Genomic DNA, 26448 nt, shown 5'->3' on the forward strand with positions numbered 1-26448 from the left:
ACTAGAGAGACTGGGACCAGAGGACAGCTTGAGCCCAGGAGTTCGAGGCTGCAGTGAGCTGTGATCGCACCACTGTACTCCAGCTTGGGTGAAAGAGTGAGACCCCGTCTCCAAAACAAACAAAAAACCCCAAAAAACAAAAGAACTCAGCCAAGTGTAAAAGCCCTTTCTGATCCCAGGTCTTAGTGAGCCACCGGCGGGGCTGGGATTCGAATCCAGTGGAATCAGAACCGTGCAGGTCCCATAACCCACCTAGAACCTAGCAACTCAAGGCTAGAGGGTCACCGGGTCTGTGCTAGGCCGGGTGGGCGGGCCGTCAGCTCCGCCCTGGGGAGGGGTCTGCGCTGCTGATTGGCTGTGGCCGGCAGGTGAACCCTCAGCCAATCAGCGGTACGGGGGGGCGGTGCCTCCGGGGCTCACCTGGCGGCAGCCGCGCACCCCCCTCTCAGTGGCGTCGGAACTGCACCTGTGAGCTTGCGGAAGTCAGTTCAGACTCCAGCTCGGTCCAGCCCGGCCCGACCCGACCGCACCCGGCCCCTGCCCTCGCTCGGCGTCCCCGGCCAGCCATGGGTCCTTGGAGCCGCAGCCTCTCGGCGCTGCTGCTGCTGCTGCTGCAGGTACCTCGGATCCCCTGACTTGCGAGGGACGCATTCGGGCCGCACGCTCCGCGCCCCAGCTCCGCGCCCCAGCCCTGCGCCCCTTCCTCTCCCGTCGTCACCGCTTCCCTTCTTCCGAGAAAGTTCGGGTCCCGAGGAGCGGAGCGGCCTGGAAGCCTCGTGCGCTCCGGACCCCGCAGTGATGGGAGTGGGGCGTGGTGGTGAGGGGCGAGCGCGGCTTTGCTGCCCCCTCCAGCGCAGACCGAGGCGCGGGCGTCTGGCCGCGGAGTCCGCGGGGTGGGCTCGGGCGGGCGGTGGGGGTGTGAAGCGGGGTGTAGGGGGTGGAGTGTGGAGAAGGGGAGCCCCGGTGCAAGTCGAGGGGGAACCAGGAGTCATGGGGACGATTCTCGAGGGAAGGAGAGGGGCATCCGTAGAAATAAAGGCACCTGCCATGCCAAGAAAGGTCGTAAATAGGAGTGGGGGTCCCGGGGATAAGAAAGTGGGGTCGGAGGAGGTGGGAGCGCCCCTCGCTCTGAGGAGTGGTGCATTCCCGGTCTAAGGAAAGTGGGGTCGGGGAGAATAAAGACATCTCCAATAAAATGAGAAAGGAGACTGAAAGGAACGGTGGGCTAGGTCTCGAGGGGGTGACTCGGCGGCCCCCTCCCGGGAGTTCCTGGGGGCTCGGCGGCCGTAGGTTTCGGGGTGGGGGAGGGTGACGTCGCTGCCCGCCCGTCCCGGGGCTGCGGGCTGGGGTCCTCCCCCAATCCAGACGCCGGGAGCGAGGGAGGGGCGGCGCTGTTGGTTTCGGTGAACAGGAGGAGGGAACCCTCCGAGTCACCCGGTTCCATCTACCTTTCCCCCACCCCAGGTCTCCTCTTGGCTCTGCCAGGAGCCGGAGCCCTGCCACCCCGGCTTTGACGCCGAGAGCTACACGTTCACGGTGCCCCGGCGCCACCTGGAGAGAGGCCGCGTCCTGGGCAGAGGTGAGGGCGCGCTGCCAGTGTCCCTGGGTGGAGCAGGGAGGGGTTGGAAAGGGGCCGAGAAATTGCACTCCCGCACCCCTGGGTTGGAATGGGCAAGCTCCCTCCTTGGCTCAAAGGACACCCCTTGGAATTTACGCAGATTTGGGGATCCAAACGTTTACGACTGAACACTGTGGTGGAGGGGGTAGCCCTGCGTAGTTGTTAACTATGTTATAAAGAAGCGGAGGTTGAGGGTACTTACTAGAAGCCTTCGTATTTCTCTTATTGCCCTCAGCACTGAAGAGACAGTCTCTCATTTCAGACTGCAAAAACCTGGTGGGTGGGAAGGCCTGGCAGGAATATTCCCGTTTTACAGTTGAGCAAACCGAGGCTGAGGGTGATGTCTACTTGCTCGGGGTCAGCAGAGCAGATAATCTGAACTTGGATCTGACTCCCGGGCCCCATTAAGCACCATCTCTGGGATGACTGAAGAGCAGCCCTCTCTTGGTTACTGGGCTGTGGCTTTTGTTTATAGATATTAAAGCTTTTTTTTTTTTTTTTTTTTTTAAAGACAGGTTCTTGCTCTGTTGCCCAAGCTGGAATGCAGTGGCATAATCATAGTTTACTGCAGCCTCCATCCTCTGGGCTCAAGTGATCCTTCCCACCTCAGCCTCCCTAGTAGCTGGTTATCACAGGCATGTGCCACCACACCTGGATAATTTTAACATTTTTTTTAGGCTGGGTGCAGTGGCTAACGCCTGTAATCCCAGCACTTTGGGAGGCGGAGGCGGGTGGATCACAAGGTCAGGAGTTCGAGACTAGCCTGGCCAACATGGTGAAACCCCATCTCTACTAAATAAAAATACAAAAATTAGCCGAGCACGGTGGCGTGTGCCTGTAATCCTGGCTACTCAGGCGGCTGAGGTAGAAGAATTGTTTGAACCCAGGAGGTGGAGGTTGCAGTAAGCTGAGATAGTGCTACCGCACTCCAGCCTGGGTGACAGAGCAAGACTCTGTCTCAAAAAATAAATAAAAGTAAAATAAAATTTTTTTAGAGACAAGAGTCTTTCCATGTTGCCCACGCTGGTGTCGAACTCTTGGGCTCAAAGGATCCTTCTGTCTCAGCCTCCCAAAGTGCTGGGATTGCAGGCCTGAGACATTGTGCCTGGACCAAAACATCTTGATACGGGTACTGTTTCCCCCAAGGAATAAGGAATTTTTTTTTTTTTTTTTTTTGAGATGGAGTTTTACTCTTGTTGCCCAGGCTGGAGTATGACAGCGTGATCTCGGCTCACTGCCACCTCTGGCTCCCAGGTTTAAGTGATTCTCCTGCCTTAGCCTCCTGAGTAGCTGGGATTACAGGTGCCCACACCATGCCCAGCTAATTTTTTGTATTTTTAGTAGAGAAGGGGTTTCACCATGTTGGCCAGGCTGGTCTCGAACTCCTGACCTCACGTGACCCACCTGCCTCGATCTCCCAAGGTGCTGGGATTACAGGCATGAGCCAGCACGCCTGGCCAGGTATAATGATCTTTTTTTAAAAAAGCATGGTAGTTCTGACTCAGGATGAAAATGCATACACCCAATGTACTTCTAGGCCTTATCGTTGTGGTAATGTAGAGTTTGCTTTGTTCCACTTGACTGTTGTCCAGGGAGCAAGGGAAGGGGCTAGTTTCTCTTCTGGTTTCACTGAATCCCAAGTGCTTACTTTATATCAAACCACTTTCTCCTCTCTCATGATTTTAGTTGATTGGGTATCACAATAAAAGGCATTTTTTTTTTTAAGAGAAATCACCCACAATTCCCCTGAGGGAACAACTCCACTGTAGTCATTCTTCCAGTCTTTGACCACATGAATCTTTAGCAATCATGCTGTTGTCTTTACATTTTTTTTGAACTTTGGAAGTCGTTCGAGGTTTTTTACAGACAAACTACAGCTCGACTGATGAAGTATATTTGCTCTGGGTGCTCTAGAGCGTTCTATTGGATCAGAAGTTATCTCTAACTCCTGGGCTCAAGTGATTCACCCGCCTTGGCTCCCAGAGTGCTGGGGACTGGATATTTTGATGTCAGTGGGCATTGAGGAGTGGCTTCTCCGGGGAGGCAAACTTGATCCAGTCTTGGAGAGCAAGGTAGGGGCTAGAAACAAGCTTGTATCTGAGCGTGCGTCTGGGATGTCCCCGTGCTAAGGCTGGTGACTTTGTTTTCCTGCACCAAGATATTTGCTAGCACCAAGAGTGGGTTGGTCTGGTTTTTACTTCTCCCTTCTAAGCTCCTGTGTCTGACCAATATTATTACATATTAACACTAATATGTTAATAATTAATAGTGACACGTATTCACTTTTGCCTCAGACTCTGGGGCAAGTGCTTCACATATTTTACCTCATTTAGTCTTCACTAGAACATTAGGAGGGTGGGCACTGTTATTCTTCCTACTTTGCAAGTGAGGAAACTGAGGCATAAAGCAATTCTGTAATCTGAAGGATGCACAGTTGGTCTTTTCTCTTTTTCTCCTTGTTTTTCACCTCGATAACCTGAAAAAACAAAAACAAAGAAAAAAGGTGTTTGGGGAATTAGTGTCCAATGTGAAGTAAGCTGAGAATGGAGGTGTTGATAGGGTGGGACCTCTGAGAGGGGGTGGTGATGATGGAGATGGGTCAGACCAGGGGGAAGGTGGCGGTGGACCCTGGGGCTGGTGGTTTAGTGGGAAGAGGCAGCCTCCACACAGAATCCGCAGGCCTCTGGTGTGGTTGGTTTCAGTTCCCTTTATGTTCACAGACCCCCACCCCCACACAACAGATTTCCTGACACTTAATATTTGTTTTGGCTTTTTTGGACTGTGGGGTCTCCTTGTACCAGTCCAATGTGGAATTGCCCCAGGATGGAAGTGCCCTTCTGGTAAAATCACACGTTCGATCTGAGGAACTGGCTTGTGATTTTAAAAGGCTGCTAGGACTTGGGATGTGGTCTGGCTGTCTTTGCACAGTGCAGGGAAGTGAAGGGATGGATGTAACATTGGCACCAGGTTTAGACATTGGCTTCATGGAGAATTTACTCCATGGGAATTTTGAAACTTGAAACCTGTCACTTTTTGTGCACAGGTAGCTGTAGGGTCTTAACTCAGGGGACTTTGGAGTGTTTGCTAGGGTCATTCCTCTGCCCCATGCCATGGTTGACCCCATGATCTCAACCTTGTATTTATTCCATTGGTTTCTCTCCAGCTTCTAGAATGAAGACCGTTTAAAAAAAAAAAAAAACTCAACTGTAATAAACCAGTTTTTTTTTTGAGATGGAGTTTTGCTCTTGCTGCCCAGCCTGGAGTGCAGAGGTGCGATTTCGGCTCACTGCAACCTCTGCCTCCTCAGTTCAAGCGATTCTCCTGTCCCAGCCTCTCGAGCAGCTGGGATTACAGGCACATGCCACCATGCCTTTGTATTTTTAGTAGAGATAGGATTTCATCATATTGGTCAGGCTGGTCTCGAACTCCTGATCTCAGGTGATCCGCCTGCCTCGGCCTCCCAAAGTGTTGGGATTACATGTGTGAGCCACCGTGCCTGGCTAATAAACCAGTCCTTTAGAGTTGCTGCTTATTTTCCTTCTTCATAGCACACACCGGTTTGAGAAACACAGGCTGTTAGACAGTTTGGGATCTTTGAAGTATTAGCCTAGTAACCGCAGCTGTAAGTTGACTCAGGTGCGGAAAAAAGAAAAGCTGGCAGGCTTTCCCAGTGATTGTTTTCTTCCTTTGCATGCTCTGCAATCTGGCCTTGGAAACACAGGGCCTATATTTCAGTGTTGAGGTTTGGCTGCTTGAGGGGTTGACCTAGTTCACAGGCACCCCACCTTTGTGGATTAAATACATCCATTTCCCCTCCTTTTTTTTTTTTTGAGATGGAGTCTTGCTCTGTTGCCCAGACTGGAGTGCAGTGACATGATCTAGGCTCACTGCAACCTCCGCCTCCAGGGTTCCAGCGATTCTCCTGCCTTAGCCTGCCGAGTAGCTGGGACTACAGGTGTGCACCTCTATGCCTGGCTAATTTTTGTATTTTTAGTAGAGATAGGGTTTCACCATGTTGGCTAGGCTGGTCTACAATCTGGAGTTTTGCTCTTGTTGTCCAGCCTGGGCAAACTCCTGGCCTCAGGTGATCCGCCCACCTTGGCCTCCCAAAGTGCTGGGATTACAGGCATGAGCCACCGTGCCTGGCCATTTCCCCTCCTTTCTGAAGGATGTGCTGAAAGGTTCAGAAAACAGTATGCAGCCTCCCTAATACAATTAGACTTTTAAAAAGCAAACCCAGAAACCAGCTTTGGGATCACCTTACATCATCAGATCCCCACCCCCTGCCCCTCAAACTCATAAAAGTCACTTCCCCAATTACTCATGTCTGTGACAAAGGTTGATCTGAGCTTACTGGGAAAGGAGACCAGTGGGCCGCCCTCTTGGCCTTGCCTTTGTGTCTCTGGAGGTGCGGAGGTGGAAAGTCTTGGGCCGGCTAAGGCCATGTAAGGAAGGCTGGCGGCTGCTTCCTCCCAGTGGGGCCCTGCCTGCCCCTCTCTGCCAGGTGGTTATGGAAATCCCTATTTGCTCTCCAGGGCTTTTTATTGGGTGAGGCTTTTCTTCCAAAATGCTCACCTTGTGTCTGTTACACATTCCCTTCCAAGGTAGCCCCAGATACACCAGAGGCTGAAGCTCTCATATCTCCCAGAAGCTGCCCAAACCCTAAAATCCCCGAGAGGCACCTGTCCCAATCCAATCCTTGCTGGGTTTCTTTCTTTTTTTTTGAGACGGAGTGTCACTCTGTCGCTCAGGCGGGAGTGTAGAGAGGTAGGATCTCAGCTCACTGCAACCCCTGCCTCCCATGTTCAAGTGATTCTCCAGCCTCAGCCTCCTTCCTGAGTAGCTGGGATTATAGGCATGCACAAGCACGCCCAGCTAATTTTTGTATTTTTAGTGGATTTGGGGTTTCACCATGTTGTCAGGCTGGTCTTGAACTCCTGAGCTCAAAGTGGTCTGCCTGCCTCAGCCTCCCAAAGTGCTGGGATTACAGGCATGAGCCATCGAGCCGGGCCCCTTCCTGGGTTTCTATCCTGCCTCAGCTCTATCTCCTTTGAGGGCACAGGCTTTCAAAAAGGAGAATGAAATCGTTCAGCCGTGGCTGTTTAGGATCCTTCAGCGAGGAAGTACGGGAAACCAGGTTTGAATTTTAGCCACTAGCTATTCGACTTTGAATAAGTCACTTTACTTCTATGAGCCTCAGTTTCCCCACCTGTAAAATGGGGTGGTAATACTTATTGATCTATTATGAGAATTAAGTATGCACATTCATTTAATTCACAAAAGTGAGTGCCTGTTGTGTGTTAGCACCGGGCTAGACCCTGAAGTTGCCGCAGACTGGACGGAACATATGTGCCAATGGGCAGGAATGTAAAGAGGGAAAGCAGAGAGAATAATTTCAACAGTGGTTGATATGTCTTAGGGACACAGTAAACTCTCGATGTTATTTTGAGCAAATGAATGAACACATGAATAAATCAATATCTTGGCCAATGTTTTTCCCTCTCAAACTCTATGGACTTGGTCCATCCCTTAAGGTTGATTGTAAATGGGCAGGGAAGAATTTGGTGGGTTAGAACCTTCCATCATGCTCTGTGTGTGCTGGGGACACTGTGTTCATAGCTTCCCTCTGAACAGCTATGGAGCGCAGGGAGGGAGACCTCAAACCTGAATCTGGAAATGGGAGGGCATATAGTCATTTTTAAGTGTTTTCCGCCTTTGGTCAAATAAAAAGAAATCTGTGGTGCATGCTCACTCTTTCTAGCTCCATCTCTAGCCATCTCTCTCTCTTTCTTTCTCTCTTCCTCTTTGTTAATGTAAGTTTCCCTAGGCCAGGGATCCCAGTGTCCCAGCTTGTTCTTGTTACTCTTTGGGGGGTGGGGTTTAGGCCTCCTCCCTTTCTGCACTTTTCATCTTCCTCCTTCCTTCCTCTTACCTGCCTCCAATCCTCCACTTCTGCCCAAGATTTGGGTGGCATCTTCCCCAAATTCAGAAGGTTCTTGAATCAGACTGCCTAGATTTCAATCCAGACAGTGTCCCTTCCCAGCCTAGGGATGTCAGCCAAGGACTTAGTTTCCCTCTCTGTAAAATGAGCATAATAGCACGGAGACATCATAGGATGGTATGTCAAGCGTTCAGTGAATATGAAATATTAGAGCCCCAGGAGGACTTAGTGCTGTCTGTTTGAAAGTCTCCCATGTTTTACCTTTGGTTCAAAAGATCCCCTGCGCTCCCTCTCACCCAGCAAACCAGCCAAACCAGTTTCTTCACCCTGCCTGCTTCTGTGTTAAGCAAACAGTGCACTGCAAACAGTGACTAAGCCTAGTGCCTTTGTTAGGAAGAAACTGGAGTTTTCTTGCTTGCCACTGTGCAGGGTGCTCAGGGTGGCCTGGAACGGGTTTGTTGTGGCTTAGGAAAGGGGACCTGCTCATGGAGGTTGTGTAGAACTGGGGTGGGAGGAGTGGGGCAAGGCGCAGTTAGGGCCGGGGGAGTCAGGATGATCTTGAACTTGTCAGCTTCTGCTTGGCTTTTAAAAGTATTTCAGGCCAGATAGATGCTGTGGCTCACACCTATAATCCCAGTGCTTTGGGAGGCCAAGGCCGCAGGATTACTTAAGCCCAGGAGTTTGAGACCAGCCTGGGCAACATGGTAAGACCCCCATCTCTACAAAGATTAAAAAAAAAATTTAGCCAGGTATGGTGGCGTGTACTGGTAGTCCTAGCATCAAAAAAATGCAAAAATTTGCTGGGCATGGTGGCATGTGCATGTAGTCCCAACTACTCAGGAGGCTGAGGTGGGGGGATTGCTTGAAGCCCGGGAGGTCGAGGCTGCAGTAAGCCATGATTGCACCACGGCACTCCAGCTGATAGAGATCCTGTCTCAAAAAAAAAAAAAATTATATATATATATACATATATATATGTGTATATATATGTATTTCATGATGCACATGCCTAAGAATACCTGTCTGTTCTCCCACTGCCAAAAATGCTCTGTCCCAGCCCCTGAGATCCTTGTGGCTAAAAATCAAATCACCTGGGGCACTTCATGCAGGCTGGCCCTCTTGCAGATTCACTGAGAGCCAATCTCCGAGGGTGGAGATCTGAATTTGACATTTACTTATTTATTTATTTTTTGAGATGAAGTCTTGCTCTGTCACCCAGGCTGGAGTGCAATGACATGATCTCAGCTCACTGCAACCTCCGCCTCCTGGGTTCAAGCAATTCTTGTGCCTCAGCCTCCCAAGTAGCTGGGATTACAGGCATGCACCACTACGCCTAGCTAATTTTTTTGTATTTTTGTAGAGACAGGGTTTCACCATGTTGGCCAGGCTGGTCTCAAACTCCTGACCTCAGGTAATCTGCTTGCCTCAACCTCCCAAAGTGCTGGGATTGCAGGCATGAGCCACCGCACCCAGCCTTGAACTTGACATTTTTAAAAGCTCCTCAGGCTGGGCATGGTGGCTTACGCCTGTAATCTGCACTTTGGGAGGCTGAGGCGGGCAGATCACGAGGTCAGGAGTTCGAGACCTCTCAGCGGGTAATTCCAGTAGGCTCCAAGAATGCCACTGGAGTGAGAATGTGTTCAGAGGATGCCAGGAGTGGTCAGTTTCACCTGCTGGGCCTTGATGAGTAAGAGGGCGTCTTCCATGCAAGGAAAGAAAGGGCACTCCAGGAGGAGGAAGTGGGGTGCCCAAAGGTGTGGCAGGGTCATGGAGGCAGAAGGCTGGAGCTGTGCCTTCCTGGACACAGGAGGAGGGAGGAGAGGGTCCCAGGATGAGGCTGCAGAGGCAGCTGGGCCAGGTTACCTCTGGGCCTTGGGCCGTGGGTCATGGAGGGTTTTCTCTTTCTGGGCTTTTCGTAGGCAAATTATTCACTCGGTTAAAAAATAAGTTTAAATATACATCTTCATATATATGAAAAAGCTTGTATATATGTCTATATGGCAGACAGTGAAGTCTCCTTCCCACCCCAATCCACGCTTCACCCAGTTCTTCCCCAGGGCACAGGGAACCGATTTCATTAGTCTCTTGTGTATCCTTTTCAGTGTTTCCTTATGGAAATACAAGCATAGTCTTGTTTCTTTATGCCAGTGTAAATTCCTAACATATGATCCTTTTACACAAAGCATAGCATACGATAGCACTGCTCTGTACCTTGTTTTTCTCCCAATAATATATCTGTATGTTCGCTCTCTCTCTCTCCATATATATCTTCCTTAGACCGAGTCTTGCTCTATTGTCCAGGCTGGAGTGCAGAGGCGCAATCTCAGCTTGCTCGGTCTCCGCCTCCCTGGTTCAAGTGATTCTCATATCACAGTCTCCCGAGTAGCTGAGACTACAGACACATGCCACCACACCTGGCTAATTTTTATATTTTTAGTAGAGATGGGGTTTCACCATGTTGGCCAGGCTGGTCTCAAACTCCTGGGCTCAAGCAATCCACCTGCCTCGGCCTCCCAAAGTGCTGGTATTACAGGCGTGAGCCACCGTGCCCAGCCTATTTATTTTTAATTAAAAACAAATTTTTTTTTTTTTTTTTTTTTGAGACGGAGTCTCGCTTTGTCGCCCAGGCTGGAGTGCAGTGGCACGATCTCGGCTCACTGCAAGCTCCGCCTCCCGGGTTCACGCCATTCTCCTGCCTCAGCCTCTCTGAGTAGCTGGGACTACAGGCGCCTGCCACCACGCCCGGCTAATTTTTTTGTATTTTTAGTGGAGACGGGGTTTCACCGTGGTCTCGATCTTCTGACCTCGTGATCTACCTGCCTCGGCCTCCCAAAGTGCTGGGATTACAAGCGTGAGCCACCACGCTGGGCCAAAAAAAAATTTTTTTTAATTATTTACTTATTTTTTTGTTATTTTTTGAGACGGAGTTTCGCTCTGGTTGCCCAGGCTGGAGTGCAATGGCATGATCTCGGCTCACCGCAACCTCCGCTTCCCGGGTTCAAGTGATTATCCTGCTTCAGCCTCCCGAGTAGCTAGGATTACAGGCATGCACCACCACACCTGGCTAACTTTGTTTCTTTAGTGGAGACAGGGTTTCTCCATGTTCATCAGGCTGATCTCTTGATCTCAGGTGATCCACCGGCCTCGACCTCCCAAAGTGCTGGGATTAGAGGCGTGAGCCACTGTGTCCGGCCTTTTTAAAAATGTTTAATTTTTAAATATACATTTAAAAATGTATACATTTAAAAATATACATTTTTTTCTACACATTGTGGTGTATCTGGAAGATGAATTTCCATGGGTGAGCCTGGTGGGCCCAGGTATGTGCATGTGTAATTTTGGCAGATATTGCCTTCCACAAAGACTGTGATCCATTTGCACATCAGCGTCTAGAGATAGTCGGTTCCCACTGTCCCAATGGAGGTTTTGAGCAAGAGGTTGGGAGAGGTGTTATGTGCCTGCCTGTCTGAAGATAAAACAGTTTTTTTTTTGTTTCTGTTTTTGTTTTTGTTTTGAGCCGGAGTCTCGCTCTTGTCGCCCAGGCTGGAGTGCAATGGTGCAATCTTGGCTCACTGCAACCTCCGCCTCCTGGGTTCAAGCGATTCTCCTGCCTCACCCTCCTGAGTAGCTGAGTACAGGTGCCTGCAACCATGACTGGCTAATCTTTGTGCTTTTAGTAGAGACGGGATTTCATCATGTTGGCCAGGCTGGTCTTGAAATCCTGACCTCAGGTGATCCACTTGCCTCGGCCTCCCAAAGTGCTGGGATTACAGGCATGAACCACCGCACCCTACCAATAAGACAGTTTTGATTTGGGGGAAGGTTTCCAGCACCTAAGTGGTTCTAAACAAGAAGTAATGCCAGCAGCTTCTAGAATGTTCCTTTGGACCAATACTGGAAACAGGAGAAAGAGGAACAATTCAGGGGAGGAAAATTAGTTCTTGGTGAGGAATATGTTGAGTTTGAGTGTCTGAAGGACGCAGGGGTGGAATTTTCAAAGGGGTATTTGGGAGTGTCAGCTCTGTGCTTGGAGTAATGTGAAGTACCAGTTTAAAGAAGGATTTGTATAGGATAGTGGTCTTTTTTCCTTAATCTTGTGTCAATAGATACAGAGTTTTCAGAGACCTGACAAGCTGGAAGATTAAATGATAGAAGGTGTTTGTTTGGAGAGTGTTTACTTGAAGGTGGCCAGCAGATGAAAGACAACTATTTGTGTCTATTTGCACAGGGTTAGAGAGTGGGTCCTGCCAGTGACCTTGCAGACTTGACAGTTAATCCTCCCTGTGGTCCAAGGTGGGAACTTTCATCATCCTCTACTGTGGAAGAGGAATCAGGCTCAGAGGTTGCACTGCTTGCCCCTAAGTCACCCCGCCAGGTAATGGCAGTGCTGGGGCTGCAGGCCAGGCCTTTCTCCTTCCAAAACCAGGTCTCTCATCCAGTTCCCTCTACTACACTGTTGCCAAACTCAGCATCTCCAGTGGGACTTGATTCACCTTTCTAAAGGAAACGAATTCCCTTCTTCCCTTTGGAGAAGCTGTCATTGTACCTTTTTCATCTCACTTATTTTATTTATTTTATGATTTTTTTTTGTTGTTGTTAAGAAACAGAGTCTTGTTCTGCTGCCCAGGCTGGAGTGCAGTGATTTGAACTCCTGGGCTCACGCAGTCCTCCCATCTTGGCCTCTCGAAGTGCTGGGATTACAGGTGTGAGCGACCAGGCCTGGCCTGCCTCTCACTAATTTTGATTGTGATGCTAGAATTCAGCCTTTTTTTTTTTTTTTTTTGCCTTTGGAAGGCCTCTTTTGTCTTTTTCTTATGGGCAGTTTCAGCCAGTTTCCCTCTTGACCTTCACTTCCAAATAAATGCTAGCTGAACAGCACTTCTCTTCCTTTCGGTCTCTTTCAACTCTCTGGGTCCCAGAAAATCCACTTATATTGGCCTTCAAGACTTGGGAGTGTAGGGACAGGGAAACCTCCCTAAAGAAACTCTTGTTCCAAATGAGACCTACTCAAGGTGCTTGGCCAGGCAGGCATCTGGGGCATGGCTCTTGCTGCTGCGAAAGAGGGAACGTTACTACTGGGACCTAATGGGGCCTGCCTAGAAGGGTTGAACCTGTTCCACATGAGCAAGATCTTAAACGGTGGCTAGCTCAGGACCCCGTGGGATAATTGGCCAAGTTCTAGATAATAATTAGCTGGCTTTGTAATTAGGAGAGCGTGTAACAAGCCAAAAGCCTTTCAAATTTATTTGACCTGGGCAAGTTCAAGAAGAAGAAGAAGAGCACCTGATTCTGTGGTTTGGCATTCAGGCACGCCTGTACACCTTCTTTCTCCTTCGCTTTTTTTTTTTTTTTTAAGACAGGGTCTCTCTCTGTCGCTCAGGCTAGAGTATAGTGGAGCCATCTTGGCTCACTTCAGCCTCGACCTCCCGGGCTCAAGCAATCCTCCCACCTCAGCCTCCCAAGTAGCTGGGATACAGACACATGCCACCATACCCGGCTAATTTTTAAAATTTTCTTTAGAGATCTCACTATATTGCCCAGAATGGTCTGGAACTCCTGGGCTCAAGGGATCTTCCCACCTTGGCCTCCCAAAGTGCTGGATTTACAGGCATGACGCCCAGCTGTTTCTCTATTCCCAAAAGGGAAGTTTCAGCATGTCTTCACCTTCATTGTCACAGCAGCTTCCTTCCTGGTCTCCCCACTTATTCCTTCCCCTTCCTCCAAGCCAGTCTTTTCTCCATCCATCAGTCAGAGTTGATGGTTTTTATTTTTTTATTTTATTTTATTTTATTTTTTATTTTTATTTTTTGAGACAGAGTCTCGCTCTGTCACTCAGGCTGGAGTGCAGTGGCGTGATCTCGGCTCACTGCAAGCTCCGCCTCCCGGGTTCACGCCATTCTCCTGCCTCAGCCTCTCCGAGTAGCTGGGACTACAGGCGCCCGCCACCACGCCCAGCTAATTTTTTGTATTTTTAGTAGAGACGGGGTCTCACCGTGGTCTCGATCTCCTGACCTTGTGATCCGCCCGCCTCGGCCTCCCAAAGTGCTGGGATTACAAGCGTGAGCCACCACGCCCGGCCAGGGTTGATGGTTTTTAAAATTAAGTTAGAAAATATCACTCCTGCTCAAAATTACCCATGGTTCCCCATTTCAAACAAAATAAGTGCCTAAGTCCTTTCTATGTCTTCTGAGGCTTCACTGGTCTGTCCTTTGACTCATGTACCTGGGGTCCTCATCTCCTCCCACTCTTCTGTGTGCTCACTTTGCCCAACAACTTTGTTTCCTGGTTATACTTAGAACATACTCCACACTCTTTTACCTCAGGGCCTTTGCACTGGCTGTGACCATTCCCATAACATCTGCACAGCTCACTCCTTTCTGTCCTGAAAAGACTACAATACAAGCCTTTGCTTAAATGTCACTCCCACCCTCAGGGAGGCCTTTCTTGAACCCCTTATTTATTTATTTATTTATTTATTTATTTATTTATTTATTTAGAGACGGAGTCTCACTCTGTCACCCAGTCTGGAGTGCAGTGGCGCGATCTCGGCTCACTACAACCTCTGCCTCCTGGGTTCAAGCAGCTGTCCTGCCTCAGCCTCCTGAGTAGCTGGGATTACGGGCGCCTGCCACCACGCCTGGCTAATTTTTGTATTTTTAATAGAAACAGGGTTTTACCATGTTGGCCAGACTGGTCTCGAACTCCTAACCTCAGGTGATCCACCTGCCTCGGCCTCCCAAAGTGCTGGGATTATAGGGATAAGCCACCGTGCCTGGCCCAATTTATTTATTTTTTGAGACCGAGTCTTGCTCTGTCACCCAGGCTGGAGTGCAGTGGTTTGACCTCGGCTCACTGCAACCTCAGCCTCCAGAGTAGCTGGGATTATAGGTGTCTGCCCTCACACCTGGCCAATTTTTGTATTTTTTTTTTTTTTTTTGAGTTGGAGTCTCAACTCTGTCACCCAGGCTGGAGTGCAGTGGCTTGATCTCGGCTCACTGCAACCTCTGCCTCCTGGGTTCAAGCAGTTCTCCTGTCTCAGCCTCCCAAGTAGCTGGGATTACAGGCATGTGCCACCACGCCTGGCTAATTTTTGTATCTTTAGTAGAGACTGGGTTTCACCATGTTGGCCAGGCTGGTCTTGAACTCCTGACCTCAGGTGATCCACACGCCTCAGCCTCCCAAAGTGCTGCGATTACAGGCGTGAGCCACCACACCTGACCTGGACCCCCTGTTTATGATAGTAAACCCTGCCCTCAGCCCTCCCCACCTCTTTTATTTAATTTTCTTCTAGTACTTTTCACTGTCTAACATGCTATGTATTTCACTTATTTCTCCTGTTCACTGTCTGTCTCCTCCCACTAGAGCAAAAGCCTCAGGAGGCTTTTAATGTCTTTAATTTTTAAATTTTTTTATTTTTAATGCCTTTTGTTTTGTACTTGGGCTGAATTGCAGCTAGAATAGTGCTTGGTACATAATAAGGGCTCGGTAAGTATCAGAAGGAATGAATGAATTAGAGGTTTCAGAGTGTATTTAATACAGACAGGTCTAAACAGATCTCTCTTTCTAGAGGATATTTCACTGTAGTGGTTTTTTCTTTTTTTAAAGACAGGGCTTTATGTATTAGCCACAGAGAAGGGAGGAGGGGTATTCTCAGGGCGTGTGCCTCTGGTTGGCGCTGCCCAGTTTCTCTGAGCTCTTCACACCCCGATGTAACCTTACCTAATTGTCTTGTCACAAAACAGCTTGCAGTCTGGAGTCTAAAGGTCAGATGAGCCATTTCTGTCCCACACTTCTGAGTGTAAAGAAGCACCAGATCAAAATCTAGGCGGATATCTGAGCCCGCCAGAGCCATCTGTTTGGTTTCCTATTGTGTGGGTAACACCTTCCTTGAGCAAAGCTCTCAGATACAGCCAACACCTTCCCCCTGGGTATCTCCAGCATCCTTCAGACCCATGAATTGTTCAAGAACTGGTGTCCGTTCTTCCAGTTTTTGGCAGTGCAGAGGAGCCTGGAAAGAGCTTGATGAGAGATGCAAAAAGCTCAAAGACAAAAATGCAAGGCCAGCCAGGCGTCGTGGCTCATGCCTGTAATCCCAGCACTTCAGGAGGCCGAGGCACAAAAATCCCTTGAACCCGGGAGGCGGAGGTTGCAGTAAGCTGAGATAGCGCCACTGCACTCCAGCCTGGGCAACAGAGAGAGACTCGGTCTCAAAAACAAAACAAAAAAAAAGAAGAAAGCAAGGCCTGCTTAATCAGATCTCGGCCAAGATAAAAATCTCATGGCTTCAAAATCCATCTGATCAATAAATATTCATGAGAGAGTACTGTAGGGCGACATCTTAGAAATCTTTTTTTTCTTTTTTTCTTGAGACGGAGTCTTGCTCTGTTGCCCAGGCTAGAGTGCAGTGGTGCGATCTTGGCTCACTGCAACCTCCGCCTCCCCGGTTCAAGCGATTCTCTTGCCTCAGCCTCCCGAGTAGCTAATTTTTAGCCAACATGCCCGGCTAATTTTTGTATTTTTAGTAGACACGGGGTTTCACCGTGTTACCCAGGATGGTCTCAATATCCTGACCTCGTGATCTGCCCTCCTTGGCCTCCCAAAGTGCTGGGATTACAGGCGTGAGCCACCGTGCCCGGCACATCTTGTAAATCTTTATGTAACCTAGACAACCCTGCCTTCAGGAGGGTAACTGCTTAATGGGTAGTGTGGCTAGATTTAGCAAATAACAATACAGGACTCTCAGTTACATTTGACGTTCAGATAAATGATGGCTAATATTTAGTATAAGTATGTCCCACGCAATATTTGAGACATACTTAAAAAAAAATTATTTGGCAGGGGCAGGGCATGGTGGCTCATGCCTGTAATCCCAGCACTTTGGGAGGCCAAGGCAGGCGGATCATGAGGTCAGCAGATCGAGACCATCCTGGCTAACATGGTGAAGCCCCATCTCTACTAAAAATACAAAAAACAAATTAGCCAAGCGTAGTGGCAGGCGCCTATAGTCCTAGCTACTTGGGAGGTAGAGGCAGGAGAATGGCTTGAACCCGGGAGGTGGAGCTTGCAGTGAGCCAAGTGAGCCATTGCACTCCAGCCTGGGTGACAGAGCGAGATTCTGTCTCAAAAAAAAAAAAAAAATTATTTGGCAGGGCACAGTGGCTCATGCCTGTAATCCCAGCACTTTGGAATGTTGAGGTGGGAGGATCCCTTGAGCCCAGGGGTTTGAGACCAGCCTGGGCAACATAGGCAAACCCTGTCTCTACAAAAGATTTTTAAAAATTAGCCAGGCCTGGTGGCATGAGCTGGTAGTCCCAGCTACCTGGGAGGCTAAAGTGGGAGGATCACCTGAGACCACAGAGGTCAAGGCTGCAGTGAGCTATGATTGCATCCCTGCACTCCAGCCTGGGCGATGGAGTGAGACACTGTCTCAAGAAAAAAAAAAGTATTTGTTGTTGTATTCTCTATTGGGATCATAAGTAACAGTGTATTGAGCGGTGCTTTCTGTATGTTGAACTTTTCCTGTGTGCCATCTCCTGTAACCCTCATGCACACAGATGTGTCATGCACACAGGAAGTGGGAGAGCCTGGCTGTATGTCTGGTGGCTGTTGGACTCCAAAGTCTGTGCTCTTTATGGCAGGAAAAGGCAACTCACATGACAGTCTGTGAGCAGCCAGGTGAAAGGGATGGATCATTCCTTCTCTGAAGGTCTCAGGTGACAGAGGCATTTGCCTGTCCCTTCACTTAATGAATTTATGCTGAGCACCTGCCAAGCCCTCTGCTAGGCATTGGGGATACAGCGGGGCCCAAACAGAGAAAAACCCCTGTCCTCATGGAGTTTCTCTTCTAATTGGAGGGGACAGGTAGATGGTGATGTATGGAAGAAAGAATAAAACTCAGCAGGAAGGGTGATGAAAACTATGCATTGGGGTGGAGAAATTTAGGGGCAGTCATCACTAAGAAGGATGACATTTGTGTAAAGAAGAAGTGAAGTGCTCAATAGATGTTAGAATTGGACTGTGTCAGCTGGGCGTGGTGGTTTATGACTGTAATCCCAAGCCAAGGCAGGTAGATCTCTTGAGCCCAGGAGTTCAAGACCAGTTGAAGCTGTCTGGGAGATTTAGCCATGATGGCACCACTGCACTCCAGCCTGGGTGACAGGGCAAAACTCTGTCTCAAAAAAAAAAAAAAAAAAAAGAATTGGACTGTATCTTGAGGGGACTGGACTTCATTCAAGTCTATATTCATGTCATTGAAAAAGACTGTTCTCTAGTCAGGCATTTTTCTTTTAGTTTTTAATTTTTTTGTTAAAATAAAAAGAGAGACAGGGTCTTGTTACGTTGCCCAGGCTAGTCTTGAACTCCTGAGCTTAAGCAATACCCCCGCCTTGGCCTCCCGAAGTGCTAGGATTACAGGTCTGAGCCACCATGCCCGGCCAGGCCAGGCATTTTCTAGAGAAGGAATCCTGAGGGCTCATTTTCACATCTTCTTTATTTTTTATTTATTTATCTTTCTCTTTTGACCTGCCACTTTAGGAACATCTCCTTTAAAGGGTATCAGATTCAAACCAGGAAATAATGCTCATTCCAAGCCACCCCCAACCCATCGGCACATTGCCCAAGAGGAATACGGCTCTAGTGGAGTTTTCTAAAATTTTTTTTTTTTTTTTTTTTTGAGACAGAGTCTTGCTCTTGTTGCCCAGGCTAGAGTGCAGTAGCCTGATCTCGGCTCATTACAACCTCCGCCTCCCGGGTTCAAGTGATTTTCCCACGTCAGCCTCCCGTGTAGCTGGGATTACAGGCATGCGCCACCACACCTGGCTACTTTTTGTATTTTTAGTAGAGATGGTGTTTCACCATGTTGGCCAGGCTGGTCTCCAACTCCTGACCTTAGGTGATAAGCCCTCCTCGGCCTCCCAAAGTGCTGGGATTAGGATTACAGGCGTGAATGAGCCACTGCGCCTAGCCGAGTTTTCTAAAGATTCTTACTGTGGAGGGATGAGATTTTCCTAAACAGGCATCGTGACCTCTTGGGCAGATTTGTTGTGTGTGTGCATGTATACGAGTCTTCCTAGGACCTGGTACTTACTTTGGAAGCTCGCCTTCAGTACGAGACTTCTTCCCCAACAAATTTCTTCACCACAACTGTGTGGGAGTGTTTGAAAAAGGGAACAAGATGACCAACTTGTTGGTGGGGAGAGTTGTGGCTTTCCTGTTGGAAAACATCATCCCTTGAATAAGCAGTGAGACAAACACCTGGGCACTTACTTTATGAACAGGTGGGGTGGGGCCCTGAGTCACCGACATTGAGAGGCCTGTCCTGGTGAGGTTTTTCAATATCAGGCTGAATCAGCGGTGACATCACCCTCTATAGTGACAGGTACTCTAGGTGCCGGCTCTTACTCATAAGTCCCAGGAGATACTAGCCCTAGATCTCTTCTCTGTTAGCTTCATGCTAAGAGGTTTTGGAGAAATGACAGCTGCTTGGTGACGTTCATGTGGCTGGTTTCATTACCACCTAACTCCCAGGCTTGTAATCATGACTAAACTTTCTGGAGAAAATAGAATTTGTGGTTGTATTTCTTGCAACTTTTGCCTTCTTGTCTCAAGTTTGCATTTAAAAAGAGGCCGAGTGCGATAGCTTACGCCTGTAATCCAGCACTTGGGGAGGCCGAAGTGGGAGGATTGCTTGAGCCCAGAAGTTGGAGACTAGATTGGGCAACAAAGTGAAACCCTGTCTCTATATACAAAAACAATTACCCAGACATGGTGGCGTGTGCCTGTGATCCCAGCTTCATGGGAGGCTGAGGCAGGCAGATCCCTTGAGTCCAGGAGGTTAAGGCTGCAGTGAGCTGTGTTTTGCACCACTGCACTCCAGCTTGGGTGACAGAGCGAGACGCTCTCTCAAAAACAAAAAACAAAACAAAACAAAGCCCTCTTCTACTCCTTGAGGTTTTTGGATGTTTCAGAGCTGTATTTTGAGTCTTTGATTTTTTTGTTTTGTTTTGTTTTGAGACAGAGTCTTGCTCTGTCACCTAGGCTGGAGCGCAGTGTTGGAGTCTCAGCTCACTGCAACCTCCACCTCCCGGATTCAAGCGATTCTCCTTCCTCAGCCTCCCGAGTAGCTGGGATTATAGGCCAGCGCCGCCATGCCCGGCTAATTTTTTTTTTTTTTTTTTTTGAGTCAGAGTCTGGCTCTGTCCCCCAGGCTGGAGTGCAGTGGCACCATCTCGGCTCACTGCAAGCTCCGCCTCCCGGGTTCACGCCATTCTCCTGCCTCAGCCTCCCGAGTAGCTGGGACTACAGGTGCCCGCCACCACGCCCTGCTAAGTTTTTTGTATTTTTAGTAGAGACAGGGTTTCACTATGTTGGCCAGGATGGGCTTTTTGTATTTTTAGTAGAGACAGTGTTTCACCGTGTTGGCCAGGCTGGTCCTGACCTCAAGTGATCCGCCCACCTTGGCCTCCCAAAGTGCTGGGATTGCAGGTGTGAGCCACGGCGCCCAGCTGAGTTTTTGATTTTGAAACTTCGTGTAAGTTGTACTTATTTTTCTTTGGGCTTTGTAATTTGGTTATGATTTTTCATTCTTCTTTCTGCTAATCCTCTCACCTCCACCATGGGAGTGTTTAAATACCTGGGAAGCTGTTGAACCTAGGAAACCACATTTTACTTGCCAGATGTGAGGTTTCATTTCTGGTTTCGACGGAGATTTGACTCTTCAGCATTTATTTCTCTTTTAGCCTATGAGCCTCTCTTAGAGAAGATGAACTGGGAGGGTGGAATGCAGCAGGACTGTCTGGATTCCAATCCCAGTTGGACCCTTACTTGTCCTGTGATTTTGGGCAAGTTTCTTTTTCTTTCTCTCTCTTTCTCTCTCTCTCCTTCCTTCCTTCCTTCCTTCCTTCCTTCTTTCTTTCTTTTCTTTTCTTTTCTTTTCTTTTTTTCTAGACAGGGCCTTGCTCTGTCACCCAGGCTGGAGTGGAGTGGTACAATTTTGGCTCACTGTAACCTCTGCCTCCTGGGCTCAAGTCATCCCCATCCTCCCACCTCAGCCTCCCAAGTAGCTGGGACTACAGGTGCATGCCACCACTCCAGGCTAATTTTTTGTGTGTATTTTTTGTAGAGACGAGGTTTTGCCATGTTGCCCAGGCTGGTTTTGAACTCCTGAGCTCAAGTCATCTGCCCACCTCGGCCTCCCAAAGTGCTGGGATTACGGGCGTGAGTTGCTGCACTGGCCTGCAAGTTTCTTTCTTTTTTTTCAAATTTTTTTGCATCCCTCTCCTCTACCCTAACCCCACCCCATTTTGCCTAGGGCAGGCTTCTTTTTATTTATTTATTTATTTATTTATTTATTTATTTATTTATTTATTTAATTTTATTTTTTTGAGACGGAGTCTTGCTCTGTCGCCCAGGCTGGAGTGCAGTGGCGCAATCTCGGCTCACTGCAAGCTCCGCCTCCTGGGTTCACGTCATTCTCCTGCCTCAGCCTCTCCAAGTAGCTGGGACTACAGGCGCCCGCCACCACGCCCAGCTAATTTTTTGTGTTTTTTTTTTTTTTAGTAGAGAGGGGTTTCATCGTGGTCTCGATCTTCTGACCTCGTGATGCGCCCGCCTCGGCCTCCCAAAGTGCTGGGATTACAAGCGTGAGCCACCGCACCCAGCCTTATTTCTTTATTTTTTGAGAGAGAAAGAGAGACCCAAATGGGAATTCCCTAGGGCCAGTTTCTTAATCTTTCTGTGCCTCAGGCCCCTCACCTGTACAAAGGGGATAAGCATAGCTCCTACCACAAAGGATTGCAATGAGGATTCAATGAGTTAGCACGTGCGAAGTGCTTCCAGTGCCTAGTACGTAGCAACCACTCTTCATTTAGTTTTTATTGGCTGGGCTCCGTGGTACACATCTGTAGTCCTAGCTACTTGGGAGGTTGAAGCAGGAGGATCACTTGAGCCTGGGAGTTTCGAGGCTGCAGTGCATGCTGATTGTGCCCGTGAATAGTTACTGCTCTCCAGCCTAGACAATGTCTCAAGAATCGATCTTTAAAAAAACAAATTAGTTTTTCTCATTAGATGTTTCTGCTTTAGACTTGTGTCAAGGGAGGGAAAAAACATGGGGGCGGGGTGGTGGTGTAAATGTCAAAGGAGCCACAGAGGATTGAGTATGAGGAAGAGTGACACTGCTTTGTCACTTTGCTCTTGACCTCCTAAAGGATAAGACACTCCTTTGACCCAACACCCATTTGAGTGCAATTTTTTTTTTTTTGAGACGGAGTCTTGCTCTGTTGCCCAGACTGCTGCCATCTCGGCTCACTGCAACCTCCACCTCCCGGGTTCAAGCAATTCTCCTGCCTCAGCCTTCTGAGTAGCTGGGGTTACAGGCACCTGCCACCATGACTGGCTAATTTTTTCTATTTTTAGTAGAGACGGGGTTTCACCATGTTGGTCAGGCAGGTCTCAAACTCCTGACCTCAGGTGATCTGCCTCCTTAGCCCTCTCAAAGTGTTGGGATTACAGGTGTGAGCCACTGTGCCCAGCTTATTACATTTAATTAATTTATTTTGAAAAATACAAGGTCTCACTGTGTTTTCCAGGTTGGTCTCAAACTCCTGGGCTCGGGCAATCCTCCTGCCTCAGCCTCCGACAAGTGCTGGGATTACAGGGGGCACAGTGGCTCATGCCTGTTATCACAACACTTTGGGAGGCCAAGGCAGGAGAATCGCCTGAGCCCAAGAATTTGAGACCAGCCTGGGCAACCTAACAAGATCCCCATCTCTACCAATAATAACAGTATTGTTATACAATAACCACAGTAGTCATTGCATTCGTTTATTGATTGAGTACTCAACTGTTCGTGTATGATCTTGTTTTTTTAGTCCTTGCATCAACCTTAGAGTTAGGTACTATGGCAATTCCATTTCCTTTTCTTTTTTTTTTCTTGTTTGGTTGAGATGGAATCTTGCTCTGTCGCCTGGGCTGGAGTGCAATAGCGCAATCTTGGCTCACTGCAACCTCTGCCTCTCGAGTTCAAGCGATTCTTCTGCCTCAGCCTCCCAAGTAGCTGGGATTACAGGCGTGTACCACCATGCCCAGCTAATTTTTGTATTTTTTAGTGGAGACAGGGTTTCACCATTTTGGCCAGTCTGGTGTCAAACTCCTCACCTCAGGTGATCCGCCTTGGCCTCCCAAAGTGCTAGGATTATAGGCGTGAGCCACCACGCCTGGCCTGACAATTCCATTTTCAAATCATAAACAGGAGCTTTTAGACGCCATTCACTTACCTAGAGTTCCACAGCTAGGGGAGCTGGGAAGGAAAAGGTGTGTGTCCCGCCCTGGCTGGCTTTTATCCCTCCTGTGCTCAGCAGCTCTATTTCAAAGAATATTCCCATTCTACATCCATCACTTTGGCCTAGAAAGGAGCCTCATGCCAAGGTCTACCCATGCAGCCCCTAAAATCCCCTTTACCACTGTGCCCGGCTGGGTTTTCTAAATTCTAGTTTTCCATAGATGGGAATGTGAATTGTCTTGTAAAGTATTCTATTTATTTATTTATTTATTTTAATTTTTTTTTTTTTGAGATGAAGTCTTGCTCTTGTCCCCCAGGCTGGAGTGCAATGGTGCGCTCTCGGCTCACTGCAAGGTCTGCCTCCCGGGTTCATGCCATTCTCCTGCCTCAGCCTCCTGAGTAGCTGGGACTACAGGTGCCCACAACCACGTGCAGCTAATTTTTTTTTTTTTTTTGCATTTTTAGTAGAGACGGGGTTTCACCGTTTTAGCCAGGATGGTCTCAATCTCCTGACCCAATGATCCACCCCCCTCAGCCTCCCAAAGTGCTGGGATTACAGGCATGAGCCACCACGCCCAGCCCTTGTCAAGTATTTTAAATTCTAGTTTTCCAAAGATAGGAATGTGAATTGTCTTGTAAAGTATAACCGTCTCCTGCCCCTCCTTTATAACAGGCCTTGGAGAATTTTGCCCCTCCTAATTTATAACAGGCCTTGGAGAATATTTCTCCCCCATTCTTTCTCTTTAATCTGGGCAAGGTGTCTTTATTAATAATATCACAGACCACCACACACACCTTGAGGTTTAGTTCTCCTCGGCACGGTGTGAGTGCCTTCTGTGTGCTCTGTGTCAGTTACCAGCCTTGTCTCCAGGAGTTCGGAGCTGACCCAGGGGTGATAGTAAACATTGGGATTCCAAGTCATCAGACAATGGGCACATTTAGAATCCAGGTGGGGTGGGACTGTGTGGGCTGGATCAGCTGGTGGAGCTTCCCCAGAGTGGGGAGGCCAGGGGGAGTCTGGGATGTGGGGTGGTACGTGAGCAGGAATACGGGAAGAGTCCCAGCCTCTGGTGCTGGCTGAGAGGGGGATGCCCCAAGCCTAGAGGGGTGGGGGCAGGACCTCCTGTGCAGAGACCGGGAGACACGAATATGGCAGATAGTATATTTGGATGGTGACTCAGATAGGTCAAGTGAAACTGAACTTCCGGTCCTCGAGTCACACAGAAGGGTAGCAGCTGTGAGAAAACTCCCTTGCTGGTTCTTCCTACAGGGCTTTTGAGGCAGACAGGGCCCAACAGAGCCTGGCAGGACTGCAGAAGGACAATAGTGTGGCTGGTTGGGTGGGGCCCTGTTGGCCTGAGGGCTAGCAAGCTGGGAGAACTTGGAGAACCTAGGCAGCAGGTCCTCTGCCCTCTCTCTGCCTGGGGCAGCCCTTGGAGAGGCCTGAGTGGTCCAGGCTGATACATCAGGCCTGGGGCAGCCCCACTGGGCTATCCCATACCCTCTCCCCTGCCCCCAGATGTTTATCCCAAATCCCCTTCTCCTCAAGCTTGCTTCTAGGTACCCATCTCACCCATCCTATCCATCCATGTGTCCATCCTCCATTCGTTTGTTCAGTAATGATGGAGGGGCTGTTATGTGCCAAGCACTGTTCTGAATGGGGGACACAGAGACCCAGACACATAAGAATGTCCCCCCTCATGGAATTTGTATTCTCAGGTATTGCAGGGAGCAGGCAATAAACATAATCAATGTGTAAAATATTTAGAGTGCTGAGTGGAGACAGGTGTGTTGGAAAGATGACTTGGAGCATTGCTGGGAAGCACTAGGGTGATCTGAGAAGGCCTCACTGAAGGGGGCATTTGAGCAAAGACCCAAGAGAGGTGAAGGATCAGGCCATGTGACTAGGTAGGGAAGGGTGTTCTAGACGGAGGGAAAGGTGTTCTAGATGGAGGGAACAGCAAAGACACATCCCTGATACTGAGCAGAAGGGCAAGGTCAGTGATCAAGGGGCAGGGGCTGGCAGAAGGGCAGAGGGGGTGGCAGCATGTGGAGGGCCTTGTACCCATCACCAGGACTTTGTCTTTCACTCGGGACTCCTCTGGTCCTTTAGCCCAGATCCACCGGCTGCCTCCTCCTGCCAGTTCTGCCTCCCCTCTCCATTCTGGGCAGTGGAGCCTGGTGGTTAGTAGCATGGGCACTGGCCTGCTTGCTCAGGTTCTGAGCTGAGCACAGAGGCCTGGGCCTCTCCTGGGCTTCTGCTCTACTTGGCCCAGGGTGGGGCCATGGACTCCCATTTCCAATGGTGCTGCTGGCTCTGGCATATTCTGACCCCTCCGCTGGGGACACCTCCCAGTGTTCCTTGCCTGGCTCATTTCTCTCTCAGGGCCATCTTCTTTGTTTCTACCTCTACGAAGCCTTCTCTGATCCTCATCCCCAAGGCCTGTGTCAGGATACGTCCCACCCCTTCCCTTTGCCAACTGGGATCCCCTGGGTTCTTTTATGCTCCCCCACCAGGCTGGGTACTTGGGAAGTATTCACAGCCCCCAGCATTAAGCCTGGCATGTAGTTGCCACTCAGTGAGTAGTTTGATGAGGGGCTCTTTGCTGTGGGAAGATTAGGCTGCAGGGTTACCCCCCAACCCCCAGTGGAGGTGACTTATCTCCATCTTTTGGGGACTTTTGCAGTGAGGGAGTGCATTATAATGGAGAGAAGGAAGCCAGATTCCTAAAACTTTCAATCACATTTTGCTCCTCTCAAAAACAAAACGAAAACACAGGCCGGGCATGGTGGATCATGCTTGTATTCTCAGCACTTTGGGATGCCAAGGCCGGAGGATCACCTGAGGTCAGGAGTTTGAGACCAGCCTGGCCAACAGGCCAGTAGAAACCCAGTCTCTACTAAAAATGTAAAAATTAGCCAGGCGTGGTGGTGGGCACCTGTAATCCCAGCTACTTCGGAGGCTGAGGCAGGAGAATCGCTTGAACCCGGGAGGCGGAGGTTGGAGTGAGCCAAGAGTGAGCACCACTACACTCCAGCCTCGGCGACAGAGCAAGACTCCGTCTCAAAAAAAAAAAAAAAAAGCCCCAAACCAGCTGAGCTTAGATGGATGTCGCTGGCCATCTTTTTAAACAGTAAGGGACCTTTAAAAAGTTTGATTCCTCTCTTCCCCTCAGCAAGGCTATTTGCTTCCTGAAGATAAATCAATTGTAAAAAGTAGATTAATTTAAAGCGTTCAATTCCCCTGCTTTTTATATTGAGGAGAAATTATGGTGACAGCTATTCCTGTTTTGCGTGCTTAGTACCAGCCAGGCACTGAGCCCAAAACTCCAACTCACTCTTGGCTCTTGAGCCAACCCTGTGCCAGAAGAAAATCCCCACTCCCTACAATGTGTGGAATTCACATTATGGTTGGAGACAGGAGGGGAGAAACGAACACAGCCTGCAGATCCCGGAGAATGCCTGGTGGGGGTGCTGGGGGAAGAAGTCCAATTTCAGCTGGGAAAATGGGACAGGAGTCTTGGGAGTGGGTTTACACCTCAAATTCCCTTATGGCCACAGTCCATTGGCCCCTAGCCTCCTCCCCACTTTACAGATGAAGAGACTGAGGTT

The 26448-nt window shown here is 49.1% G+C and overlaps 1 protein-coding gene across 1 annotated transcript in view; it reads left to right on the plus strand.

Moving 5' to 3' along the window:
- The first annotated feature begins 990 nt into the window (after positions 1–990).
- Positions 991–26448, plus strand: part of CDH1 (cadherin 1) — a 95528-nt gene continuing 70070 nt past the window's right edge. The window contains exons 1-2 of the mRNA XM_058440381.1: positions 991–1110; positions 1465–1579. Coding sequence (XP_058296364.1) covers positions 991–1110; positions 1465–1579 — 235 coding nt within the window. The remainder of the gene's footprint in view (positions 1111–1464; positions 1580–26448) is intronic.

The sequence above is a fragment of the Hylobates moloch genome, unplaced genomic scaffold (genome assembly GCF_009828535.3).
Source record: "Hylobates moloch isolate HMO894 unplaced genomic scaffold, HMol_V3 SCAFFOLD_6, whole genome shotgun sequence".
NCBI lineage: Eukaryota > Metazoa > Chordata > Mammalia > Primates > Hylobatidae > Hylobates > Hylobates moloch.